The 15,973-nt window shown below is 38.0% G+C and overlaps 2 protein-coding genes across 5 annotated transcripts; one reads left to right on the forward strand and one right to left on the reverse strand.

The window, feature by feature from the left end:
• Nucleotides 1-1,678: 1,678 nt before the first annotated feature.
• On the reverse strand, nucleotides 1,679-4,844 carry LOC135673781 (uncharacterized). 3 transcript variants are annotated; one of them, XM_065183069.1, is made up of 3 exons: nucleotides 4,274-4,844; nucleotides 3,720-3,796; nucleotides 1,679-1,989 (listed from the first exon to the last, which is right to left on the reverse strand). In XM_065183069.1, the coding sequence occupies exons 1-2, from the start codon at nucleotides 4,790-4,792 to the stop codon at nucleotides 3,773-3,775; spliced, it is 543 nt and encodes a 180-aa protein (XP_065039141.1). In that variant the 5' UTR covers nucleotides 4,793-4,844; the 3' UTR covers nucleotides 1,679-1,989; nucleotides 3,720-3,772. The 3 variants fall into 3 exon arrangements, with proteins under 3 accessions (XP_065039141.1, XP_065039143.1, XP_065039142.1); XM_065183071.1 differs by lacking the exon at nucleotides 1,679-1,989 and adding an exon at nucleotides 2,180-2,605; XM_065183070.1 differs by lacking the exon at nucleotides 1,679-1,989 and adding an exon at nucleotides 2,623-3,591.
• Nucleotides 4,845-11,947: 7,103 nt separating this feature from the next.
• On the forward strand, nucleotides 11,948-14,639 carry LOC135673782 (glycerol-3-phosphate acyltransferase RAM2-like). 2 transcript variants are annotated; one of them, XM_065183073.1, is made up of 3 exons: nucleotides 11,948-12,265; nucleotides 12,441-13,088; nucleotides 13,599-14,639. In XM_065183073.1, exons 2-3 carry the CDS (start codon nucleotides 12,468-12,470, stop codon nucleotides 14,481-14,483), a joined length of 1,506 nt encoding a protein of 501 aa, XP_065039145.1. In that variant the 5' UTR covers nucleotides 11,948-12,265; nucleotides 12,441-12,467; the 3' UTR covers nucleotides 14,484-14,639. The 2 variants fall into 2 exon arrangements, with proteins under 2 accessions (XP_065039145.1, XP_065039144.1); XM_065183072.1 differs by having other exon boundaries at nucleotides 11,948-13,088.
• Nucleotides 14,640-15,973: the final 1,334 nt, after the last annotated feature.

Here is a 15,973-nt window from a genome sequence, read left to right on the forward strand (position 1 = left end):
ATAGTCATCCAAGACATAAGCATTTGAAAGTCTTGATATATCATCTACGCAAAGTATCTATTTGTCTCTGATATATCAACCCAAGACACAAGAATATGAAGTATTGGTAGAGCATCTAATGTATCTTAATCAAACAAAAAATCTTCTTATGATATATTCGCTCATGATAAATGAGCATTGGAAGTGTTCTTTACATTCTAACTAAGCAAAATATCTCTATCGGTGATGTGTGTGCCCATGATAAAAGTATTCAAAGTACCTACTATATCCTACTCAAAAAAAAATTTTCTTTCCTCCAATGCATATATTTATATACTTAAGTTATAAGCATTGAAAGTGAGGTAAAACATCTTCATGATGTTTTGTGTCTACAAAGTATCTAGAGTACTTGATATATTCTAATCGAGAAAAGCATCTCTTTGTACTTGATATATCCATCAAAGATAAAAACATCCAAAATACCGGATGCACCTTATGTCTAATGTCTCCTTTCAAAACAAAAATATTCAAAATATTTGATATATCAAAATCGAGCAAAGAATCTTTTATATCTAATTCGTCATAATCGAACAAGACATTTCCTTGCACCTGATGTATTCATCTATGATATTATCCATTATATCCGAATAAAACATCTTTTTATATCTAATGTATCCTCCATGTAACGTAAAAGCATATGAAGTAGGCTAAAATTTTTGCCTATGTATTCATGTTAGATAAAAATATCCAGCACATATGACTCATCCTCACTCGACAAAAATATTTTATATATTATTTTTTCTTCTCGAATAAAAACATTCAATAACTAATTTTTAATATAAATAATGATTATCAAGATCCTAAAATCAAAATAATAGGAGTAACTGATATGACAAATATGCAAACAAACAATTAAAGTTCTGACATATAGAGTCCAATCAGTTGAGAAACAACAATGTACCAATATATGTATCACATCAATGTAGCATCTAAAAGTAGGATTTCCTTAATCATAATTAATACCTATAAGGGTCTCTCCAAATACGACCTATCTGATTCCTTACTCTTAGAACTCGTTTTAACCTTTTTGAATTCTCAGGTTTTTCTTCATTTGACCCGAGTAAATGCAAACTTAAAGCATCGAAAAATCTTATCGGGAAGATCATTGGTGCAAGTTTTACAAGGAAACTAATGATACTAATGAGCTCCATCTAAACTCCCTGAGCTGACATCTTCCTAGTCAACCTTTGAGATCTAATTTTCCTCCAAAACTGACCCTCTTTTTTTTTTTTTTTTTTGTCTCGATTCCGAACGAAACAAAATTGGATAAAACATGTTACGTCGGGTCAACCTTATCATCTCAAATTAACGATCAAATTGGTATCGACATATATTTATCATTGTATTTATTATATACATACATACATACATATATAAGATCAAATCCTCGTATTTGGGTGGGGCCGTAATGAGATATTGAAGCCCAGTTTCGGGTGCCAAAAAAATGGGCATTGTCATATATGTAACTTTGGAATTAGGTGGCCTAATTGCGACAAGAACAATTACTAAGAGGTATACATGTACTATATCAGTATCAGTTAATGTCCTATATCAATATCAAGATTATATATACCACCAATTATCAACCAGGGATTTGGCTGATTGCAGATATCAGAAGGGTCTTCTGCAAGAACACCCAGAAAATAACAATATTTTACTGATTATTACACATGAAAAGATGCTACACCTCACCATTATCAACAAGGGAACAACAACAGAAATCTGATGCAAATATACAGTGATGAACCATACGGTAACATAGTTACTATTGAGAAAGTTGGTTTGGCTAATCGAACAGGAGATACGACAAGGCAACACTCTTTAGCTCAGCAGCAATATCTTATGAGAAGCATTGCGGGATGCTCGAGAGGTTGTGCTATCAGCTAATATTTGGTGTCTATTCCACGGCCAACATGCTTATATCTCACATGGGTTCTTGGACGTGCACAACTGAAAATTCACAAACCATGAGAGAAATCAGCGTACCAGTTTGATACATATGGAGCATTATGATAGTTCATCTGAGAAGAATATGCTATGACTATGTTCACCGTTTCTGTATATATACAGTAGTAATGCAAAGAATGTCAAAACCACTGAATCAGTTCATGTTATCTTAGTTCCTCAAACATAGAGCCCGGAAAGAAATATAATAAATAAATTTAAAAGTATATCATCTGAATGGTACAATATTTAGAAGTTTAAATCAAGAACACAGGAAAAAGGAGATTCTTCTCATCTGTTAACAAACTCAGTCATCTTTATAGTTGTCGAGCAAATAAATTTGACCAAGCATAGAGTTGATAAAAATCTCAATTGTCATCATCACTGATTAAAAGAAAATCTTATTCATGGGATTCGATCTAAAATCCTACTTGTTCCCCTTGTTGCTGAAAAGACCCAATAATATGCAGGTTTACAGTTGAAAAGGATCAAATTATTAGCATCATCTTCCCTTTTCCATTTCTTCTTTTAGACTTGAGAAAAACAAGAGGTCCACTCTCACCAGTAATATAAGAATCTACCACCAAGACATACTAAAAATCAATTTTCTTGATCGGCCACTCTGCAAGTATACAAGTAACAAAAATCTCAATCATGATCATGAACTATCTTTTCTGCTTTATAATTTAGAAACACTTACTCCACAAGATTCTTTCTTATAATTGTCCATGCTTAGTTTTACAACCAAAATTGTATAGAACAAATAATGTGTAATGGTACATATGAGCCTAACATAAAATGTTTTTCAAATAAAGGAACGACTTCCAAATCAGGCTAATATCCTGAGGTAGCAGAAGAAATCTAAAACGCTAGAGAACAGGATACGTAGGATACACAACTCAAAAACACATTTCACTCAATTCTCTGGAAACAATAAGCTACGAGTACTTTTAGTCATCAGTTAACCTTCTGTTTTGTGTTTGCCATAACAGGAATGAGTCTGGATTCACATAGCAAAGAGGAAAAAAATAAATCACAGAGGAGAATTCTGATGTGGATACTGCAACACAAATCAAGTAAATTGAGAGTAATCAGGAATCAATTCACTGTAGTTCTGCACATGAATGACTAGAGCTTGTTCACTTGAAAAGAAGTTAAATCTAGTGTGCAAGGACTATTGGTTGAGAAATCATACTTGAGGCAATAGAGAGTTGAAAGGTGACCATGAGAATATTTACCTTGATTAAGTTTTCCTACTAAAAGGAGCATGTCAATATATGTGACAGGAAAATCGTAACATTACTCAATTTTCAGCCCAAAAATTCCTTCAGACATGCAACTTTCATCATTCTATCGGGGGTGGTTTGGACAAAATTTTGAAAATACAAACATGCTATTCCAGAAAATTTCTTTAGAGAAAAACTACTGCCATTCTGTCAATGAAAAACTACAAACTACAATTAATTTTTATGTAATGGAACAGGAACTCAAGATGAGTGGTGTTTGGGTCGGAAGTGTATCCTAACACTTCTGACCTTTCACCTCTTGAAAATCTTCTGCAATAGCACTTCCTGGTTCATGCCATGTGATTCAAAATGGCCATTAGATCTGCAAGATTCTTCCTCATAAATAATGTAAAGCAGGCACTTTCGTGCATGACTTCCCAATGTTAACCCATTTAACCAAGAAATCATAATAGTGAAAATTAATGATGAAGTGAACATACAGCAAAGTACCTTTAGAATTTCCATGCATTAGCCAGCTGGTTTTGTCTTCTCACATTAATTCGTCACAGTTGAGGTGCAAAAATGCTCTGAAATGGACAGGAAGCAAATATATTGTTTAATCAGTACCAAGATACACAGAATTGTGTAATCAGGCACACTTTTAAGAAATTTAGGTATGAAGTTTCTCTCAAAAGTTCTCAGAAAAACAAAATATATAGGAAAATTCCAAGCATAACCCTCCAAAGTGGGCAAAACTGGATCTTTTCCTTGACATGTTGAAGTGTATTGCATATTCCTTTTAAACTCTAAATTGATCATAGATTTCCCTTTTTCAATGTATGCGTATTAGCTTTTTGTTCTTAGAGTCTTTTACAAGCGATCCTAAAAAGGACATTTTGCTCGGCAGAAGGTTGCCATACTATGTCAACCAAAAGGATAAGATACGCTTCTTTGAGGCGCGACGTTTTCCACACAATTCGATCTTAACTACACACCAACTTCGTGTCATGTTGTAAGGAACCATTTTTAATTCTGACACATACACAAACACAAAGGGACATTACCTCGAGCATGGAACGGGCGACCTCCTTGGCGCGGCCGAGCAGCGAGAGACTGCCCCTGCAGGAGTGCACGGTCTGGAACTGCTCGATGCCGAGCTTGCGGGTGATCCATCCGACCTGGAAGTAGATGAACTCAGAGGAGGGGACGTCGACCATGATGCCGCCGACGTCGAACCAGACCATGAAGCGGCGGACCTGGACGCCCTCGAGACTCGCGATGCCGCCGTACTTGATGACGCCGGACACGCGGGGGGCGTAGTAGACCAGGTACTCGAAGTCGATGTAGCAGGGGCCGTAGAGCTCCACGACGAACCGGCCGTTGCTGGCGAGCGAGAAGGACTTGACGGTGTCCGGAAGAACGCCGGGCGGCAGGCCATACTCCGGAAGCAGGTCATAAACGGTGGTGCCGTTCGACGGCGAGGCCGGCGACTCAACGTGGCCAGCGGCGAGGGTGGGCAGGAAGAGGAGAGGGAGGTGAAGGAAGAAGAAGAAGAGTAACAGAAGAAGGGAGGAGGAAGACATGTCGAGCGGTGTCAGAAGGAAAGCAAGGGATCCCGTTTCCCGGGAAGGCTAGCACACCGGACCTTGTAATATAAGCCAAGAGGGGGAGGGAAGCGGATTGGATGTGATCCGATCCGGATCCGAATCCGAATCCGAAGGTCCCAAAACAAGAAGGGTAAAGCCAAATAAGAATGAGAAGAAAGAGAACAATTATTGAGATATGCTCTAATGCTATTGATAATTTATTTTATAGTTTTATCTATAATTTTTCATAGATATATTATAAAAAAGACTTAAAATAATATGTAGAAACACAGTGGGCAAAAGAGGGGTGATTTCTTTTTCCTTGGTGTGAACGGACGAGGACTTAAGAAGATGGCTTGACGAGCGAGTATAGATTGGAGCATCGGGACAGGATCTAATGGACGAAACGCGTCTACCGCGGATGTGACAGCATGAGGGAAGAGGGTGGGTACCAAATGCTTGTTCACATCAGTCCAAATGGTGAAAGATTACAAGCTTGGTGGGTAAGGGTAGGGTAGGGTAGGGGATAGCAATCCAACTTGGATTTGGACCTTGTTGTTGATTCACATCTGCCTAAGATTCTTTGGTTTTTCTTCTTTTGATCAATTTTTATATTTATCCCCATAAATTTACTTTGAAAAATGGTACGATCTTGATATCTATATTTATCTAACTTGGTTACATTTACATCGTATTATCATGCCAATTAAGATTCTTTGGTACTTATAACTTTTTTATAATTGAGAGAGACTCTATAAATCTCAATCATAATTGGATCTTCTTTAATCTACACTAGCTTGTATGGTATTAAATAATTTTTTTTATAATTTTAAGTGTTTCATGAATGATTTGGATACAATATTACCATAGCTTCCATTGTTTATGATTACTGTATAAACTTTATTATTAATATTACATTGAGAATAGAAGATGTTCTTGTGTTGAGATAGATCTTTTTACGACGAATAATAATCTTTTTATAACACATATCATGTATTCTCCTTCTTCCTATGTTATTTCAGCATTATCAAAATCATCAATCTCATCATTTTAGGCATCTCCTTCAAAGTTATCTTTGTGATTTGTAAAGTTGACAGTCTTACAAGTATGAAACTCGTTTGAATGATGATTAGCCCCCCCCTCCCCCCCCACATTTGAAATATTTTCTAACCATAAGTTGAGCACATGAATTGTTTGTGGTAGTCGAGATATGCTTAGCTTGCCTTGTTGCTCCTCCAGCCCTTGTGCATACGTTTTGATTTGTAAGTTGTATTGACTTAATCACATCTTGCTTTTCTTTATTAAAAACAGTTTGTGTTGTCGGAGTAGAGAATTATCGATTAACAATTGAAGGTTGAGTCAATAACATTTTAGCCTTTAATGTAATATTGTGAGGTTTATCTACTATCCATATCGGAGTTAAAGATATTCTTTTTTATTATAAATTTTAGTTTGTTGATATATTTTGTCATCGATTGCTCTTTTGATTCTTATAAGTTATATCTGACTACAAGACGTAAGAACTTATCAGTATACTCGGTTACAGATCAAGTGCCTTGGATGCAGTTCTAGTATTGTTGAAACAACAATTGTTCATAGTTTATGGGTAAAAATCTTTTTTTGAGAAGTTACTTCATCTTTTACCATGTTTGTACAGTTCTTTTCCTTGCCTTCTTCTTGTAATATATCCTACTAAACAATTGCATATCCTTTCAGCTTGTATGTAATAAGTTTGACTTACTTGTGATCAGGAACATCCATCATCTCAAAGAAATTCTCTACTTCATAACTCCAACTAAGAAAAGCTTCAATGTTGATGTGGTCATTAAAACTGGGTAAGTCTATTTTGAGAATATAATCCTCAAATAGCCTATTTCATCTGGGTGGTGCTTGATGTCTTTTATATTTTTTACTATCATTTTTTAAGTCATCATCATAATATTGGTTGTCATGAACGGATAGTATCACGTCGGTTGAAGTATTGAGGTTGAGCTGCACCACATCTCTTCTTTGGTTGGTTCTATGATAGTCCATAATCTCTTTTTCTTTATCCAACTTATCTTTATAAGCTAGTTGCCAACATTGAATTACGAGCACGTGTTGATTATTGGGTTGGTTGTTAGCATCAACTCCGACCTGATTGATCCCACCATCATCATGAACTCTGTTGGTGCCTAAACCCAAGTTACTGAGTATGCCATGAATCTTTTAAAGTTTATGAGTGTTTCTGATGTTACCCAAAGGGTTAGCATTCTCCGATCATTATTGTTAGAGTGATTGTCATTGCCTCTATCATAAAGGTTATCACCGTTGAAATTACCACTATAATCATCGATAATATCACCGTCGTTGTTGCCATTATTATAACTAAATCTCATATTGATGGATTATAGGATTGTATTTAATAAATTAAATTTTTGATACACAATATCCATTATAAGTGGCAAAAATACTTTTTAATTTTTAAGGTACAAAATACCAACTAACGGAAATAAAATTTTAAAAAATACTACTAAAAATAATTATATATAGTAAACTACCCTTATAAAGGGAAAAAAAGGAAATCATTTATTTATATTATAGAAGAAGATTGTTTACACTACTTGAAAGATATTATTTTTGATATATTGAATAGGCTTAGATGAAGACTTTATTTATACTAGTTCAGGCCTTAAAAATTAGTTAACTAAATAATATGAGATAATTAAAAGAAATATTAAAATAAAAATGATAAGCGAACAACTTTAGGCTCTTTAAAAAATAATCTTTTCATGATATTCTTGAATGGATCTTAGTACTTATTTGAAGATTGTCGTGAGATCTCTACAACAATATATTATACTCTTCAATTATTTATACATTTTAAAATATTTAAAACTCCAAAGTAGACTCCTTGATCATATTTATTTATTTTTTTCTTAAGATTGACTTGGTCAATTCTTTTATAAAAGCTTTCTCCCTATTGTTCCATATTAAATTATTTTTTAATTATGATCATAAGAAACATGTGAACGATTTTAATATTTAATTTATATATATATATATAACTCCTTTTTTTTTTTGGAATAGAAAGAAAGCAAAATCTGTCACTGTAAACACCCATGCTTTGTGGTAAAAAAGAGTGTTTGTCTTTTTCTTTCTTTCTTTCACTGTCTTTCGTGTTGTGGTTTGTGCTTAGCAACAACTGGTGATTGATGGATAGTAGTAAATGCCAGCAAGAAGGAATCAAATTTTAGGACAGTAGGACAAGGAAAATTCAAGTGGAATAGCTGTTCTGCCATTGCTTTCCATTTGTTTTCTCTTTCTTGTTCTTAGCTTCGTGGGGGCTCACACAAGTTACATCTTTGTAAAATTTACATCGGTTCGAGATGATATCATCTAACTTACTTTGATTAAGCTGATAATATATATGTTCTTTCTTTTGACTGCATTTGTGTTGGGGGTTTCAATTAATCTTAGAATCTCAGAGATTACTGTCACATACTCTTTCTGGTGAACAGAAGAAGTCTTAGTTTCTCATGTATTTGTTGCATGGTTTGATCAAAAGAAAATTACTTGTCAGGAGACAGTACTTGTATATTCTTTGCTGCACATATCCTTAAGCTTCTGGAGAGCACAAATCACCTCTATGGTATCGATGCATGGTTTAGTTTATGGTTATTGATTGTCCTCTCACACAAATCTTCATGCATCATTTTTGGGAATTTTGTTGCTTCAGATTTGCTGAACCATTTTGACAATTCTCTCAAGTTGTGGTTCCTCCATCTGAGACTTGAAAGATGGTGGTCTTAATCAGTCACATCTATTTCTTGAGTCAAAGTGTGTGTATTCATAAGAATCTCTCTGATTTGTTTGATTAGGATTGTCTCTCCTAAGAGTTCCCTTGGGAATGTGACTCCATGTAAGGCTTACTGTGGTGGTTTCAACATACCCTAACGAGCATTGACATCGATACAACAAATCGTATTAGGAGACTCCCAATCAAAAAGTTTAAAGAAGATGAAAAGTCGTATAGTTGTAGGTGATAAAAATTAAACGAAAAATATAGAAAGATAGAAATTGAGGAAATCTTATCTGCTTATCATGTTCCGTAAGATTGAGCTTCCATCAAGGATGCCGATCTTGGATTGATGAGATGAAAAAAGTTTACGGACGAGAGGCTTTATGAGTGAGTCTGATAGTTGATCAGCTGTATGTACGTGAAAAACACGGAGTTGATGTCTGACAACTTGATCTCGCACGAAGTGAAAGTCAATGACTATGTGTTTCATGCGGGAATGGAATACTGGATTAGCACATAAGTAGGTAGCTCCAATATTATCACAATATATTGTAGGAATAACTGTGGAGTTAACGTTGAGTTCCTTGAGCAAATTTGTGATCCAATTGAGTTCAACATCTTCTCACTCCCTTTATTTCTTCACTCCTTCCTCACAAGTTTTCTCTATTTATTGAGGGCACACCGGAGATGATTATCTTGTTCATGCATCCCTTCCAGATCAGTTCATATATTTCAATCTTTTAGTGTCGTGGCCTGGAAAAAATAGACAAGAATCAGATTGATGTGAGTGGAGAACTGCAGCACTGTCAACAGGTAATCTCTCTAAGGTTTATGTATGTGCATAAATCACGTTTTTTGCACTGCCAACTCCTTCAAATCTGTGTCGTGGTTGGTTGCTGTCATTATAATCGATAATGATGTTCATGTTCAAGTTCTTCACCATTTTGAAGCAAAGTTGGCTCTTTGAAACGTGATTGCTGTGTCTTTTCCGGATCAAAGATCCATCTGAATCCCCAGCTGCAGGTTTTACTCGTCTTCCTCGTCGGTCTACGTCTGACGGCGACATGGGTCTCTCCTCTCTCTCTCTCTCTCTCTCTCTCTCTCTCTGTGATGCGTGGTTACTGCAAAGAACTTTGGAACGACTAAACTATTTGCTTCAGTAGTATATCTTAAAACGATATATATCAGACAGCTGATCGCATCGGGTAGTTGGCAAAGACTGTGGCTACAGATGTTGATCGAGACCAAGGGAATATTACATTGGATCAACACAGGGAATTGGTGGGGACTCCTCGCTGGAACTGGCCATGGTTGCCATGCAAACGAATGTTCTCTTGTTCGGGAGGAGAGAGAAGAGATCACATGCATGGATCGGCACCTTGTGGTACTCTTCTTCTTTGGATGCTAGTTTTCTCGTTGGTGTTTGACTCAACGTGTACAGTGATACATTATAGCCACTTCAAACGCCATACTAATCTTAGACCGCCACAAAGAACACACAAATAAATATATGTTTGTATAATTAATTGATGGTCTTTACTTTTTTCCCTATTTGTGTCTCATCTTAAACCTGATTAATGAATATTCTAATCGACTTTAAGATAATCGAATGGACATGATACCCAAAATCTGATCCGCAATCACTATCGCAATCAAATTTATCATGTCCTAACTTAAATTCGATTAAGGACACATGTCTCCAAATTCATTTCAAACCCATATCTATCTTGTTACTTGTTGCTCTCATTTGCCATGAGTGAATTGAATTGACTTAACTCTTGAAATAAATTTCATGTTCTCCTATCGTTAGATGTCAATACACTATTAACATCCTCCCATTTCGATCAATTAATATCATATAAGTTATTGATGTAAAACTAGTGACAACAAATTTCCTTCTTAATGATATAGTGATACAAAATAAGAAAAATAATAATAATTAAAATATAATTAAAAAAATAACTAATAAGATTTCATATTCGAGTAACAAGCTCTCGGATCTTATATTTTTATACTTATACATAAATAACAAGATATTTTTTACTTGCACCACTTGCGCACAAAATAAGAATGGAACTCAATTCAATTCATTAGTCCTTTTTTTTATTTGCTTCATCATTTTCTTCATTTAGTAGATGTCGATAATTTTATACGCACACGGACGGACGCGCACACACGCTCGTGCACACACACACGCACACATATATATGAAATAATACTAAAATAATTAAAATTTATTTAGATAAAAGATAATCTAATGGATTATGCATCGGCAGGAATGACAAAATTATAAACCATATCCATAATTTTATTAGGGTTTAAGCACAAATAATGTAAGCGAATGAAAAGGGTAATGATCCCTATGCCAAAATTCGTACCCGGATGTTTTACTCAGAACAGGTGGCCTTTAGACAAACCCACATTGTGGAGCCCACACATGAGTTTGGTCGTGGTCGGCGCAATGTAGGTAAGCCAATTTAATATCTAATTATTATTTTGACATATATTTAACTTTGTGACCCCCCCCCCAAAAAAAATGTCGAAAACAATTGCATTGGCAAGAAATTAGAATACAGAAATGTCATCGTCATTGTAGCTATGCAATTTGGACGTCTATTGATGGGAATTAATCAATGCTGTCCTTTGAATTGTGACCTCTCGAGATAGCGTAGTGAACATTGCTTTCATAATTAGTCAGAGTAAAGGAGATGTCCAAATTATTGTAGCTTGCAAAATTACACGTAGCTCGGACGATTGCATGAGAATTAATGGATATTAATTACATCCTCAACTACCTATTTATGTGAAGCTCCAACATCACATTAATAGCTACTTGCATAATTTTCAAAGTATTTATTAAGATGTATCCGGGTCCCATAATCTTTTTTTTTTAATACAAACTTTATCTGTGATATCAATGGAATAATAACAAGAATCATCGAATAATATTTATAGTGAATGTGTCGAATAATTTAACCGGTAAAAAATTTAATAGGATATCGTAAGATCCTGAGCTCGAATCCTGTCTTTATTATTTATTCTTTATAATAAAAATATTTATCTTTTAAATTGTGTCGATAATCATTCACAACCAAGTAGAAGAATCTTTTATCCTTGTAACTTTCTTTTACTATGAATTGGACAAGTGATATCAATGGCATGATGATACATACATATTCGACTACCTACTTTTTGTGAAACATCAACATCACAACAATAGTGTGCACAAAATATATTCAAACTGTTTGTCAAGAATTATCTTATCAATTTGATTTTGTTATTACTTGTTTGAAGCATCATTACTTGTTGTTTGTATAGTTATAAAAAGCACTGGAAAGAAAGAAAGAAAAAGAGAATATGTCACCACACCTCGCATCAGTCTTTTTGAGATCCACACAGGTGATATCCATGTCTGCCCCTCTGGTGAGGGAGCTCATGGAAGTGGCATTTATGGAACCAGCAATGCAGCAGCTAAGAGTCGCCACCACCACCGCCACCACCGGGTCTTAATCTGCCACAGCGAAAGCATGCGTTGACACGGAAAGCTCTTGTTTTCTCCTGCTGAATGGAACCAATGTGGTGATGATTCCCAAGAGCATTCGCTGGTGGAGAATGCTTCCTTCTCCTGGGAATAAACGTTTAATCCCAAGCAAAACCATGGCCTTTCTGCAATAAAATACTAGCAACAGGTTTGGCCATTTCCAACTACATACCAACACTTCTCCTTCATGCCTTGTATACTATTCCTTCTCCACCTACCTTCCCGCTCTATATATGCAACCGCAGGAAAGCATGCAACTTTAAAAGTAGCTTCTCCTCTGCCCTTTCCTCTCTCTCTCTCTCTCTCTCTCTCTGTCTTGGCAGATACGGGGGGGTGGTGACAGCACCGAAATGGTTGCGTTCCGGGGTGCGACTTTCAAGACCGTGGACCAGTGCACCTCGGTGGGGCGGGAGGGGCACACGGTGGTGGCCGACATGGACGGCACCTTGCTCCTGGGCCGCAGCTCCTTCCCCTACTTCGCGCTCGTCGCATTCGAGGTGGGTGGCGTCCTGAGGTTGCTGCTCCTGCTCCTGGCGGCGCCGCTGGTTGGCGTGCTTTACTACTTCCTGTCGGAGTCGGCCGGGATCAAGGTGCTCATCTTCGCGGCGCTGGCGGGCGCGCGGGTGGAGGAAGTGGAGTTGGCGGCGCGGGCGGTGCTGCCCAAGTTCTACTTGGCGGACGTCCACCCGGAGGCGTGGCGGGTGTTCTCGGCGTGTGGCAGGCGGTGCGTGCTCACGGCCAACCCCAGGATCATGGTGGAGGCGTTCCTGAAGGAGTACCTGGGCGCTGACCTCGTCATCGGGACGGAGCTCGGGACGTACAAAGGCCGGTTGACGGGGTTCGCCGTGCACCCGGGGGTTCTCGTTGGAAGGAACAAAGCCGCCGCGCTCCGCAAGCAGTTGCCGGAGGCGTCGCCGGAGATCGGGCTGGGCGATCGGGAGACCGACTTCCCTTTCATGAGTCTTTGTCAGGTACGTGCGCGCTGCTGCTTCTTCCAAAAGCCATGCATTACGTAACTATAGACATGAGAGAGGAGCATAGAATGAACACTACGGTTTGCGTTTCTTGAGGCAGATAACGGCGCTGTGAGAAAGAAAGAGAATTAGCAACGATTGCACGAATCTTAAATAGTTTTTAGATCAATTTTTTTTTAAATAAAAAACTTAGTCATAAGAATATATTGAAAATTATTTAAAAAAATAAATCAGATTAATTTTTGAATTATCTATCTTTGATAAATGAGTATGGAATACCACCACATCGATCAATATTTAAGATATAAGAATGTATTGGAATTAGCTGTAACATCTTCATTGTCTAAGAATAAAAAATAATATATATAAGAATTTTTTGCATATCAATTCTTTCAAAAGTTGAAAAGTATATATATATATATATATATATATATATATATATTTATTTATTTATTTATTTATATTTATATTTATGCATGAAGTGAATGCTTGGTGTTATGTACACAGGAGGCGTATGTGGTGCCATCGAAACCCAGATGCGGGGCCGTCGCCAGTGACAAGCTGCCGAAGCCGGTCGTCTTCCACGACGGCCGCTTGGTCCAGAAGCCAACGCCGCTGCTGGCCCTCGTTACCGTCCTCTGGTTCCCGGCGGGCTTCCTTCTGGCCTGTCTCCGCATCGCCACCGGGGCCCTCCTCCCCATGCGCTACGTCTACCACGCCTTCCGCGCTCTCGGCGTCCGCGTCACCGTCCGCGGCACCCCTCCTCCCCCGGCCTCCACGTCCCTCGGCCATTCCGGTGTCCTCTTCGTCTGCTCCCACCGCACCCTCCTGGACCCCGTCTTCCTCTCCGTCGCTCTCGGCCGCCCGATCGCCGCCGTCACCTACTCCGTCTCCCGCCTCTCCGAGATACTCTCCCCCATCCGTACCGTGCGCCTCAGCCGCGACCGCGCCCGCGACGCCGCCATGATCCGGAAGCTCCTGCAGGAGGGCGACCTGGCGATCTGCCCCGAGGGGACGACCTGCCGCGAGCCCTTCCTGCTGCGCTTCTCGGCGCTGTTCGCGGAGCTCACGGACCAGATCGTGCCGGTGGCGACTTGCAGCCGAATGAGCATGTTCCACGGCACCACGGCGAGGGGGTGGAAGGGGATGGACCCCTTCTACTTCTTCATGAACCCCAGTCCAGCCTACGAGGTTACCTTCCTCGACAAGCTCCCGCTCGAGATCACCTGCAGCGGCGGCAAGTCCAGCCACGAGGTGGCCAACTACATACAGCGGGCGATAGCCTCCACTTTGTCCTACGAGTGCACCCGTTTCACGAGGAAGGACAAGTACCGGGCGCTCGCCGGGAACGATGGAACTGTTCCTGAGAAGAAGTCCAAGGCTGAAGGCTGAAGGCTGAAGGCGCCACGGCCATGGATCGCTAAGGAGGCAGCAGCTACTACTACTACTACTGCAAATGTTCTCTCTCGTAATCCCGACTGTTCCGGCTATGATCTCAGTGCTTAATGTACATTGATATCTCTATAATAATCATTAAAATTAATGTCAGCATCCTGTTCTAATGTGCATTGATTTCTATGTCTATATAGCTACACAATGGATGAAGAGAAGGGATCAAATCAAAGTGCCCCTCTCTGCTGCTGCAAGAGAAAAAGGGTTTCAATGATCAATCAAGGCTAACACAGAGCTAGAAAATGAATGCAGTGTTTGAGACCATGTTGTTGTGCCATTTATCACAAGAGATGTGGCTCTCTTTTCTATAGCATGCCAAACATTCTTTATGGATTGCTTTGCCAGCATCATTTGGTGATCAGATTAGTTCATATTCTCAGCTACTGATCTGATATTTACTGACGTTATCTCACATTTCTGAAATCTCACAAGTCCCAGACAATAAGTTTTGGCATTAACACTGTTAGGTACATAATTAATGACAAGAGGACCCTCCATCAAACAATTAATCAAACCAAACTATAAGTTTCTTACCATCACAAACTTCCTGACCATATATTTCGGGTCTCCTCCCTCATGTTCATGAGGTGGTCTTTTGTTCTGGATAGCCTAATCTTTAGACACATTTGATGCATGAGGAGCTTGCTTTAGCAAAACAACATACCAAATATGTGGTCTCAGCCTCTCCAATCACTTTCTTGGGCGAGATGAGCCAACAAGACAAATCTTAACAAGATGTATACTAAAACAGAACAGGAAAAGTTATCTGTCAGGTTTCTGGTTGCTGCAGTAATGTCATTGTCGGATACCTTCATTTATTAGGTTACAGTTTGCCAGAGATGAAGGAGTACTGCCAAGTGCTTGAACAAGGAGAGCTCTTTAAATTTCAATCATTGCGATATAGCTTATTCATCCATTATTTGATAATTTACAAGGTTTTTTTTTTGTTTACATGATTACTAATCTAATGTCTTATGCTCCGAAGAATGTTGTTGATCTAAAGAGGACAATTACTAGAAAACAATAAACTGGTGCTACCTCCCTTCCAAAAGTCAACTTAGCTCAACTCAAACCCAACAACAAAGCCTAAGAAATTTCATCATTAAATTGCATTTAAAATAAAAAATAATCACTCCCTAATATGAAGGTGCTCTTTGGGAAATATATAAAAAAATATAAATACTGCTTATAAATTAAAAACCAGAATAATAAGAGACAAATTAGACTGCTTATAAACCCAATAAACACATCAATAAATAATAAAAAAAAGATAAGTTGATTTGATGAAAGAATAAAAAACCAGAATTTATTTAACAAATAATTATAAAAAAAAAGAGGGGAAAATAGTCAATAATTTGAGAAAACTAAATTATAAGAAAAACAATAATGTTCCGACCTCCTTCCAAATTATAAGAAGCTTATAATTGGTA

The sequence above is a fragment of the Musa acuminata genome, chromosome BXJ1-5 (genome assembly GCF_036884655.1).
Source record: "Musa acuminata AAA Group cultivar baxijiao chromosome BXJ1-5, Cavendish_Baxijiao_AAA, whole genome shotgun sequence".
NCBI lineage: Eukaryota > Viridiplantae > Streptophyta > Magnoliopsida > Zingiberales > Musaceae > Musa > Musa acuminata.